The 11877-nt window shown below is 53.4% G+C and overlaps 1 protein-coding gene across 1 annotated transcript; it reads left to right on the top strand.

Annotated features, from left to right (window-relative positions):
- Positions 1-1277: 1277 nt before the first annotated feature.
- On the top strand, positions 1278-3533 carry OSR2 (odd-skipped related transciption factor 2). The gene is made up of 3 exons (XM_054645012.1): positions 1278-1930; positions 2585-2684; positions 3351-3533. Exons 1-3 carry the CDS (start codon positions 1278-1280, stop codon positions 3531-3533), a joined length of 936 nt encoding a protein of 311 aa, XP_054500987.1.
- The last annotated feature ends 8344 nt before the right edge of the window (positions 3534-11877 follow it).

Raw genomic sequence — 11877 nt, 5'->3', positions numbered from 1 at the left:
TCGGCTGCTGGAAGTGAACCCTCAACGAAAGCAAAAAAAAGGAAACGGCAGGGGCTTGCCCCCCTCGCCGATGTCCCCCTGCCTTGCGGAGGTGGGGGGGTGTGGGGGGGAGCGTCGCCCCAGGTCCGCCGAAGGGACCCCCTTGCGACGGGAGCGGCGGGCCCGGCGGTTTCGGTTGAATGGGCTGAGTGAAACCCTCTGACAGTCACACATCGCTCATTAGCTCACGGCCCCGCCGCTCCGGTGAAGCTCCCGGCCGAGGGACGCCCGAGGGGGTGCGGGGGGCTCGGCCGCACGGCTCCGTCCCCCGGGGCTGCGGTCGCCCTTCTCGGCCCCGCGGCGCGGAGGGAGCGACTGCGGGGCAGCGCCGGGCCGGGCGGCCCTCGGCGGGCCGGGGAGGCCTCCGGGCCGGCCGCTCTTCTCGCCGCCGCTGGGAAGGCTGCTGCGCGGGGGGCTGGGTAGGAGGTGTGCGCGCGGAGTAGGGGCTCCTTTACTCTCCTTCGGTTATCTTGATAAATGAGTTGTTGTTGAAGGAAGAAAAATAAGCAACGGAGCTAGGACGAACGCGGGGTTTATTCTCCCCCGCTCCGCCTCCCGGGCCTGACTCGGCTCTCCGTGAACACCCTGCTCTATCCCGGGGAGGCCCCAGCCAGGAGGGGTCGGGGTCGGGGCCTCTGCGCCCGCAGGAGGCCGGGCGGAGGGTGGGAGCGACGCCGGGGGCCAGGTCGGCGCGGGGGCCAGGAGGGAGGCGGCTCCGGGGTCCCCGCGGTGGGCGCTGCTGGGAAAGGTGGCTGGGCGACGGAAAGCGGAGAGGCTTCGTCCCCGGCCGCGTCTCCGTTCCGTCTGTATTTTTACACGATTCGTTTAATTTGAATTTGTGGCGCCCTCGGTTGGGTCGGTGCTGGGTTTTCTCCTTTCTGTTTTAATTTGGGGTGGTTGTTTTGGGAAAGCTATTTTTATTTATTTATTTCCTACGCTTTAGCTTCTCCGGTCGAAGCGATCGCGCCGTGGGTCGGTGTTGGCCACCGGTCCCGGCGGAGGACGGGAGCCTGTGCTGCTGCGGGGCACTGGGGCCGCGGAAAGACAGCGCACCAGAGCCGTGCCTGGCCCTCCCTGGCTCCGCTGCTGCGCTCGCCTCGGCTAAGGAGCACCACGCTGCTCTCAGTAAAAGTCTCTCTCTCCTCCTTTCTCCCTCTTTCTTCCTAGGATTTTCTCCCGGTCTCGGAAGCCCAACAGAGACACCAGCTGCTCCGCCGGCTCGCACCCACCTCGGGAAGATGGGAAGCAAGGCTCTGCCAGCCCCCATCCCACTGCACCCGTCCCTGCAACTCACTAACTACTCCTTCCTCCAGGCTGTGAACACCTTCCCCGCAGCTGTGGACCAGTTGCAAGGTCTGTACGGACTCAGCGCCGTGCAAACCATGCACATGAACCACTGGACATTGGGCTACCCCAATGTGCACGAAATCACCCGCTCTACCATTACGGAGATGGCGGCGCAGGGCTTGGTGGACTCCCGCTTCCCTTTCCCCGCGCTCCCCTTTGCCACGCACCTCTTCCACCCCAAGCAAGGGGCCATCGCCCACGTCCTCCCAGCATTGCACAAGGACAGGCCCCGCTTTGACTTTGCCAACCTGGCCGTGGCCGCCACGCAGGAGGACCCTCCCAAAGTGGGGGAGCTCGCCAAGCTGAGTCCCGGACTGGCCTCGCCCCTGTCGGGCATCAGCAAACTGTCCCCGGACAGGAAGCCTTCCCGCGGCCGCCTGCCCTCCAAGACGAAAAAGGAGTTCATTTGCAAGTTCTGCGGCAGGCACTTCACCAAGTCCTATAACCTCCTCATCCACGAGCGAACCCACACGGACGAGCGGCCTTACACCTGCGACATCTGCCACAAGGCTTTCCGGAGGCAGGACCACCTGCGGGACCACCGGTGAGGGACCACCAGGACCGGGGTCGGGCCGTGGGCAGTCGGGGTGGGGTGAGCCGCTCGAGGGGGATGAGATTCAGCGGCTCCAGGAGCCACGGAAACAGTACAGGAAAAGCCCCCGGCTCAGATTCGGAGGCCACGGAGGGACCAGGGCAGCCGAAACCTGCGCTTTGTGTGGGAAGGGCATCCGCCTGAGGGAGAGCTAGAGGGGTTCACAGCCGGAGATGAAGATCCCGGGGCTTTTGTGCTTCTGAATCATGACCCTGGGGGGTGCAGGAACAGGACGGGTCGCAGGTGAGCGCTTCCTGCTGATCCCTCACCCATCTCCGCACGCTGCGGCCCGTGCTGAGAGGGGCCCGCGGCCGCAGAGCTGAGAATCCTCTCCGCCTTCGGAGAAGAGCGGCTCGGGTCCGGCCGGCAGCCCAGATGCTGTCCCGGTCTGGCACCAGAGAGTGCAGTCACGCTTCGATACGAATTATTGCAAATGTTTTGAACCGGCCAAGAAGTTTAAGCATACACAGAATAGTAATGGGGAAAGGAAGGAAGAGGAGGGTGAGGGCGTCTGGGAGAGGGGGTCGAGTTTGGAGAAGCGGGGTCTGGGGTCGCGGGGCCCGCGCGCCTCCGGCAGCGCTGCTCACCCCACGGATTGCCTTCCAGGTACATCCATTCCAAAGAGAAACCCTTCAAGTGCCAGGAGTGCGGGAAGGGTTTCTGCCAGTCCAGGACCCTGGCGGTCCACAAAACCCTACACATGCAGGTGAGCCCGCCCTTCCCAGGCCTCTCAACGCGTGTGCCGTCGGCGCTGTTCCGGCCCGGCCCGTCTCGGGTCGGCTCGGCTTGGCCCGCCGCGGGGCAGGGGCGGTGGCCAGCGGGGGAACAGGGCTCTGGTGCGGAGGGGAGCGAGGGGGGTCCGGCACTGGACGGCCCCGTGGGTCCGCGGGGGAGCAGCGGCCCGTGATTACCTCCGCGGCCGCGGGAGACCGGCGGATAAACGGCACCCTTGGGAGACGGGCTTAAAGACAGCGGGGACGCGGTTGGCGGCGGAGAGTGAGCCCTGGGTTCGGGTTTGTCCACGCCGCTGCTTCGAGGCGTTTCTCGTTGAGGGCTGCAGCCCTGCCCTGGCGGCGGCGGCGGGCGCGGGGCAGCCGGGCGGGCAGCGGGTGTCCCGGAGCGGGAGGGCGGCGTGGAGGCTGTTTTCCGTGTGCCCCAGGGTCGCGGAACATCACTACTCGAGAACTATAAAATAAGGCTCTTGGGGCAGGATAGGGAGATGTGGGCGGCCGCCCGGCCGCACGGGGCTCCTCTCGTTCGTGTCCTCCCCCGATATCTCAAGTTGTGCGTTGCGGTGAGAAAAAGTGCAGTAATACGTTAAACAAGGTGGTTTGTGAAGGATTAATCCTTTGCTTGCTTCAAATCTGAACAGGAATCTCCACACAAATGCCCCACATGTGGAAGAACCTTTAATCAAAGAAGTAACCTGAAAACTCACCTTCTTACCCATACAGACATCAAGCCCTACAACTGTGAGCAGTGCGGCAAAGTGTTCAGGCGAAACTGTGATCTACGGCGGCACAGTCTAACTCACACCCCGCGGCAGGACTTCTAGAGCAGCCAGGGACCCGCGCCCGCTCCGGCAGCTCCAACTTGCCCACTTTACTCAAGGAGTGTATTGTAGGAACTCACAGACGTGCACACACACACACACACACACACACACACACACACACACACGGAGACACGCACGCAGACTCGGGGCCAGGCTTTCCTACCACATGTCTGCGAAACTCGTTTAGAGAGTGCGGACTGCAGGATCGGGCCCCTCTCCAACCCACACCCAAGCGTCAAGCTCATCTTGTAGATAATCGCGGCTCATTTTAGAGCTCTGTACAGAACGTGTTTTTTTCTTTGTTTGTTTGTTTTGTATCGTGTCAGATGCACATCGATAACAAATCATGGAGGCAAAGTATCTCTTTAAAAAGTTATTTCAAAATAAATCTTTTTTTTTTTTTCCAAATACCTCCTGCCTTCTTGTATTATTCTCTGAGCATTTGGGCTTTTTTTTTCCTGCTGTGTCAATGCAATGGCAAAGCATATTGAATAAATTTCCTAGCCGGGTAATTGTACTGTCACAACAATTTTGGTGATCGCTTTTGTTTGGTCTGTTCCACTGTCGCTGTTGTGTTATCTATTGTTAAGTAAAATGAAAGTGCCTTATTTGAGAGTTTATAGCTCTATTACTTAATAGTATGAATGTCTAAATATTAACTTCTGTACCTTTTTTTCTAATTTTCCCGAACGATTTTTTTTTTAAAGAAGAAAAACAGAGAAATATTTGCAAATAAACAGATCTTAGGAAATAATGCATAGAGCCGTTCTTACGCCAAAGCGGCTTATTAGTAACTTATTTGCAATCAGGCCGTGTATTGTAAAAGTTATCCCTCTCGCAGGGATTGCAGCAGGCAGCCTCCTGCCTGTAGACTTTGGACACGGGCAATTCACCCGCCTAGACAGGGACTTTATCCTGCAGAAGACGATTCTTTCCCGGCAGCTCTGGAAGCAAACAGCGAGGCGTCAATTCCGCCCGCCCTCCGCCCTGGGCTCATCCGCGGGCCGTGGCAGAGCTGCGGCGCTGGGAGCAGGGATCCCCCCACCCCGTCCCCCTCCTCCATCTGCAATGCCGAGCGCAAGTCACACCCAGGGGGTTGGACGGAGAGGTATTGTTCCCCCCCTCGGGAGACCCTTACCCCACCGTGGGGCCCCAGGCGATCCCGCATGTCCACCCCATGGACAGCACGCTCAGTGCCCGCACCGGGTCTGCAGCCGGCAGATGGTGGCACTGCACAACGGGCTCTCCTCCCTTGCCATCCTTGCAAGCCCCTCACCGGTGCCTGTGCACTCTTCTGGAAGGGTGTGGTGCCAACACTGAGGCATTTTCCCTGATATATTGCAGGGCGACTTGGATGTGTATCCTCTCATTACCATCCCACTGCTCTTGTCACTCCTGGCACACTCTCCGCAGTGTCTTGAGTAGTTCGGGGCCCCATAAATTGCTCTTTCTCGGTCTGGGGGCAACCATCCTTCCCTACTGCTCTGCCAAATGAAGGACTGGGTTAGAATGGCAGGGAGAAATCTTTTCCCCAGGCCCAGGGAGCCCTGTCCAAGGAGAGAGCAATCCCCTTACACCCAGTTCAGCAGAGAGGGCTTCACTCTTGGGCTCCATCTAGCAGGGTACCAGAACTCCAAGCTGGTCCATCCATGGGAAGGATCACAGATCCTAGCATGCCCAAAAGCAGCAGGTGCTGACAGAGCTTGTGTGGCTACACTGTCACCATCCCTGATCCTCGCTGGTCCTTCAGCAGGGAGCACTGCCTGGACACTGTTAATGAGTAGCAAGTCAAACCCAGCAGTGCCTGGGCTGCAGTCAGACTATCGGTGCAGAAAGCTCTGCATTACTGCCAGCACTGCCTCCACAGAAGGTTACCACAGGGCAGGGACTATGAGCCAGCCCTGCTCTGCCCCAGACCAGGCAGCCAGGTGAACTTCCACCGGTACAGCAGATTTGACAGTGCCAAACTCAAAATTTCTTACGTGGTCAAGGCCTATGTCTCCATCTGCTCCTGTCCAGGAAGATGGGGAAGGAAAGAACATTTCTGCAGCCAGAAATACTCATCTGCTGGCTGAAGAGCAGCCTCCCTAGTCACAGTTTATGTCAGTGCCATCTGGTCTCTTCCTCTTCACCGCCCCCTTCTTTGCTGGGGTGCTGCACCCCAAGAAATATCTTTTCTCACACCCTGCCCTGCCGTGTTGGCAGCCCTCGTTCTCCCTCTTCAAAACACTTCTCTCTCCACACTGCTCCTCTCCAAACCTCTCTTCATGGGCATCTTTTGCTCCCTCTTCATGGTCATTTTCCCAATATCTGATGTCTCCCCGTCTGACTGATTCTTCTACTCTCAGTGCATTCCTGTTCTCTCAGTAGGTTATTTCCTCTAAGTTTCTCTCTCCTTATTGTTCTCTGAGTTCCTGTCCCCAGGCCGTTTTACGTCCCCAAGTACGCAGAGCAAGGCTGGGATAACTCTGTTTGAGTAAACACTCCTGTCAGGATACATATGGGCTTAGTCCGCTCCTCATAGGCCAAGTTCTGTGTGAAGTTTGTTTGGAAAGAACTTAATCAGATGAGCAATATCAAAGGACAAAATTAAAATGGTTGTATATAGCTAAGGTTTTATTTAATTGTTTGAGGTTGCTTGTTTAATAATCTTCCCCCTGAGCAGACACAGACTGTAAATTTTTCTTCCCAAGATTTCTAAAGTTCAGCAGCCAGAAAAAACCCCAAATTATTGAAGCAGGTCAGTGACGAACATCTCTAACTGTTGGTCCATGAACTGTTATTTTATCTTTAAAGCAGTAGCTATCATCTTAAAATGCCAGAGAATGATCTAGTGTTTCTCTTTACTATCAATTCACTTGCCTATAGCACTGCCACACCCCATTCACTTTTTAAAAATTCATCCCTCCCTGGAAAATTTCAGAGGCAGCTATAAAGAACATGTTAAAATACACATATGGTTTGTTGGTTTTAGACCTGTTGGGAACAGAAACAAGCTCTGTAAAGCTACTTTTTGGGCAGGGCTAGGGATTTTATAGCCATAAAGTTCCATCCTGACTTTCACAATGCAAACACTAAATACAGCAATATCCCTGTGACTGCCGTTTGTGCCTTTGTGAAGTATCCTCCTTCCCTCTGGAAGTTCTCTGCTCAGTCACAGAACACAACAGACAGCTCCATGCTTCTGCAGTTTCCCAGAGCTTCCCAAACCACCTGCCTCCTGCTGCTCTGTGTTACTCTCTCTCATTGCCCCTTCTTTTTTGGCACTGCTTATTTTTTGCCTGCACTGGCATGGGCTGATTCTGCATCTTTTGCTGTGTTAGAGGCAACAACTGCACTGCTGTAGCAGGAAAAGGAACTAGCTGTGCTACATACCAGGAAGAAAAGAACAACAGATAATAAGAATATCACAACAATCTACATTTTTAGGGGCAAATTATAGCCCTTTAAGTTGCATCTGAAAATTGAGCTCTTTGCATATCAGTTGCTGAAACAGACACTGTCCACAGCTGATGGCAGAGCAGCTCAGCCCAGCTAATTGTGCATAAAGCTTTTCTATGTGGCAAATATTACTTAGCAACAGCATGTCATGCTATTCCAGCCAGCACAGACTGTATCTGAAGCACTGAAAATTTGCTGGCAAAGCCCAGCTTTATACCAGTACCACCTTAGCCCAGATCTAAGTGTCAAACACTGAGCAGCAGCCCAGGAATGTGGCATGGCCATGTCTGCCTGGGTCTAGGGGCTGGTTCCTAGGGTCCCATAGAGTAAAACGCAAAAAATAACTATTCGACCCCTCTCTGCCTTCTCTCCCTTTTCTTTTTCCTCTTCCTTCCTCCTTCTCACCATTCTACTTTTGGATGTTTGCTTCAGGAGCTGCTTCTCTTACCCCAGACATCCTGTACTACACCCTGCCTCATGCCTAGTCTCACCTCCATCTCTTTCCTTAGTTTTCCCCTCCTGTTTATTTTTTGCTTTCCCATGTCTCATCCCACATCTCAATCTCTTTTCCAGAGCAACTTCCTATACTTAGACTTTTTGGATCCCTCTTTTGAACCACTCCAACTTCTACTTCTTGTCTCGTTCTGTCCTTCAGCCACCAGCCCATATGAGCTGCTTTCTCTTCCCTGACCCAGAGCTCGTGTCCCTTGTGTGGTACTTCTCACACACTGCTGGTCCTTCCTTGCTGATCCCATTAATTGATGCAATGTCCACATCACACTCAGGAGACATCAGAACAGGTGCCACAGATGTACTTGGACCATTTCAAGCATACTGGCTCTGACTCAGAGCCAGCAGCATAGTCCCAGGAGGACCAGGGCTGGTGGTACATGCAGCTGGTGGCAGCCTGGGCTGCTCAGGGTGGAAGCACTGTTGTCAGCTGCACTGCAGCCCCAAAACTACGTGGCCTCATGAAGATCAGTGATTTCAGGTGCAGTGCTCTAGCCCCAGAACGTCAGGACTGAGTTTGCAGTTCATCAGCTAAGCTGCACCAGTGGCTCAGAGCCTCTAATCACTCCATGCTCCTAATACTGTAACTGTAGATAGTCTTCTCTACATAAAGTGTAGAACAGTGACTGGATTTACCAAGCTGTATTACACAAGGGTTTAGGCATATGTTCCTTTATTTTAAAATTGTACTGGGTTTATAGCTTGTATTTCCCTCCTCATGGCACATTTCTTCCTTCCTACTTATGTAAACTTGTAATAGTTAATTTTCCAACTTACAACAGTGCAGTTATTATGAAAATAGGATAGCTACCAGACAAAAAGTTATTTTTATTGAAATGATTAAAATATTTACATTCAAAAGAAAGGCATCATGTCTGTATAGAACATTGATTTCTTCTATTTTCAAAAATCCAGGGGCAGATGTTTATGAAACTTTTTACTAGAAGCTCCTAGTTTATCAAATGAAATGAAAAAATATCTACACTGAAAACAGTAAGCATCTCCCCTAGATCTGCAGAATTGAGGCAAGGGAAGTGTAAGCTGCTTCCCCTTCTTAGAGCCCCCCTTGCAAGCCTGAGCACCCTCTCCCAAGTGCAACTTTCAAACACTACTTGGGACTTCATGATGAGTGGAGGAGGACCCAAAAGCATTGGCTGGGACCCAAAAGCGGTGGCCTTGCACCTTCATCCGTACACAGTCAAGCTGGAGTGGTGCATGGTCACCTTTACCTGGGAAAGTTTCTTCCTCTGTCAGCACTAGGGCAGAACTTTGCAGTACAGATGGACCAAAAAGGCGTAATCTGAAGTTTACAGATACAGAAAATACCAAGCTCCACCTGAAGTGAGGGGTGCATGTAGAGGGCCCCCTTGGCCTGGCTGCATCACTGGGGAGAGCCCACTGGATGTGTCCCAAGCCCACGGGCAGGCAGGGGACAGCAAGCAGGGGGACAGGCAGCAGGGGATAGGCAGCAGGGGACAACAGGCAGGGGGACAGACAGCAGGGGGACACGGCTCCAGTGGAGACCGCACATGCTGTGCTGGGACATGCAGTGGCCCCAGGGGATGGACAGATGTCTCTTCTCAGACCTGGCAATGCTGGCTGAAGGTAGCATCTCTCCTGGCTGCAGGCTATCACCAGCCCCAGCAGACAGGTCCTGCAGCCATCACAGGGCTGGCTTGGATTTGGGGCCATGAGGGACACTCCTACAAGCTGTACTCCATCAGGACCACAGTGAAAGGGGATTGAAGAGGGTGCTGGGCAGTCTTTGGGACAATTGGGATCGGCCAAGTGAATCTCCAGGCCTTCAGATTCCATTTGAAATCAGCCTCCTCTCAGTAGAAGGGGAGCAGCAGGACTCTTGCTTTCCTGAAATTCTTGTAGGATCCAGAGAGTGGCTCCATCGCCTCACATGGCTGAGGGCTGCAGCTGGGAGAAGATTACAAACCCCACGTCTTTTGACTTTCCCTTTCTGCAGAAATCCCCCAGATTTCTAGCTTCAAAACAAGCTCACTTCAGCTTGCCTGCAGAGCAGGGATGGGATCGGGAAGGAAAGCTGCTGGCAGGGCGGTGCCGGTGGTGCCGTGCCCCGGTCAGCGCTGCGGGACTCCCGCTCCCTCGGGCAGCGCCTTGACCTGAGGCTCCCTCACCGAGTGCTTGTCAGGGCTCTCCTGCATGCCCGGGGCATTTTGGAGACCCATTCGTACATATGGGGAAGTAGATTGGCTGATTGCTTGCTTTTCTTTTTTCAAGTGTAAAAGGAAGCAAAACCTTTATTTCTTTTTTCCCCTCAGAGATTACTTATAAGGCATTATCTGTACTACTGCCAGCTGCCATCCTTTGGCGTCACTAGCCCTCAGTGCACTGAAGATGCCTCAAGGTGTGTCAGCCGTGCCTCACGTCAGCGCGCCTTGATGTATCTCCTTGGCTGGGATTGAAAGGTACAATTTCTAAATCTCCCGGTGACCCAATTTGCATGGATCACTGGTGCGCTAGAATGTAGCTACTCCTTCCCATCGTGTTAATGCAAGTTTGCCTGCCTTCAAAGCAGCCTGGCCTCCGTGTGCCACGCTGAGCACAACCCCAGAGATCGCGCTCGGGCCTCTGCGTGGAGCGGGCCCGGCTGTGTCTTCCACACAAGTGGCATGCTTTAGGTGTTTTCATTGCTATATCGTAGTCCCTTTATTTAAACATTGTAAATTCTTTTGCTTGATAAACATAGGCAGACAGCTGGATTATCTTAATCTTGGGGCTTGCAGTCGGCAAGCACAGCGAATGCTCCCAGGTTGCGGAGGCACCCTGTCCTGCCCGGGCCCCGCAGCTGAGCTGGGCAGCAGCGCTCAGCGCTTGGTGTGTCACCAGGAAAAGGACAAAACGCCTGCGGGGGAGCAGCCTGACACCGCCTATGGTCCCGGGCTGCCTGCCGGAGTGTCCTAGGAGCCAGGCCTGGGGACAGCCCTAATGAATACTTCCAGCAGCCCTGTGGCTCCCCGTGCACTGCCCTGTCTGCCGCACGCTGGGATGGGAAGGAGGGTGGCGGGAAGGCAAACCCTCGGGGGCCCTTCTGGAAGGCCCTGAGGCCCAGTTGTGACGGCAGATGGGATTCATGGGCAGCTCCAGCCCCAGGCTGCCTGCTAGGGCAATGCAAATGCAGTGCACCTGCCTGCAGGGTGCCGTGACCTCCGGAGTCCTTTAAAGGACGCCTGGCTGGGGTACAGTGTAAACCTGATTTAGTCCAGGAGCTGGTTCTGCTGGCATGAATCATTTAAGCACACAAGCACCCCATGACTCTGCCTCTCATTTCCATGTTGTGGTCTTCTTTTCCCACTCTGCAGAGGAAATGATGGCCCAATCTTGGGCAGGAACTGCAACAGAAAAACGCTAGGAAAACAAGGAAGCATTTGAAAGGATTTCAGTTATATATATGACTGAATAAATCTGGGTGATTGGGTCAGATCCTCACCAACTTCTTTAGTTATTATCCTCTAATTTTATTTCATGAAAACTGGGTCTTGAAATTAATGCTGTTTTAAGAGGTATGTGGCAGCTCACACTATCACATGTATTGTTCCTGCCAAACTACAACTGTAGCTTTGTCATGATTCATATTTTCAAACTGCCATTAAAAAGGTTAAAACCAGATTTTCAGTCATTCAGCTGTGGGCACCTCACATTTTTCTGAGTCTCATTTGCCTGCTTAAAACAAAAAACAAATTCTAGACACACCAAGTTTTTAATGAAAAATTAGTCTGCAATGCAGTTGTGTGGTCCTGTCCTTTTCTGGGGTGCACAACAGGTTCAGTTCCCTAAAATCACCCAGTAAATTCAAATGAGCTAGGTTTATGTCATGGGAGTGAGTGCTGTGGGTGGGGACCTTGCTGCCTTTGCATAGGTCTATCCTTGCATAGGAAGCACTTGCTTGTCTACTTCAACAAGGTTTGCCAACTGGGAAGTGAGAATGGGGGCAAATGAACAAGTTACTGCAGGCAAAACAGGGGATGTGGAAGTTCAGCCCCCAAGTACTGCCCAGAAACTGCTCTGAAGTATTCTTTAACCCCCTCACAAATGCAAACTCACCTTTCCTCACCCACAGGGAATAAGATACCTGAATTTTGTTACAGGATACTGTATGTAAGAGGGTGCAGGTGGACACTTGCCACCACAGAGCAACTAAACTGTAGGTTGGTGACACCTTGTCCTGCAGTTGGTTGTCTCTCTAAACTCTGGGGCACAAAAGATTAATTTCCCTAAAAGCCTCACTGTAAAAATCCTTATTCAGGTGAGGGAATGGCATGGGAGCTTCTGTGCTCAATTGGCCTTTGCCTCACAGCCACTTGCAGGCAGCAGCCTAGTTTGACTAAAATTCTTCAGGTTTCAGCAACAGGAAATTGCAGAT

Source organism: Agelaius phoeniceus, chromosome 1, assembly GCF_051311805.1.
Source record: "Agelaius phoeniceus isolate bAgePho1 chromosome 1, bAgePho1.hap1, whole genome shotgun sequence".
Taxonomy (NCBI): Eukaryota; Metazoa; Chordata; class Aves; order Passeriformes; family Icteridae; genus Agelaius; species Agelaius phoeniceus.
This window is presented reverse-complemented; position numbering and strand designations above follow the sequence as displayed.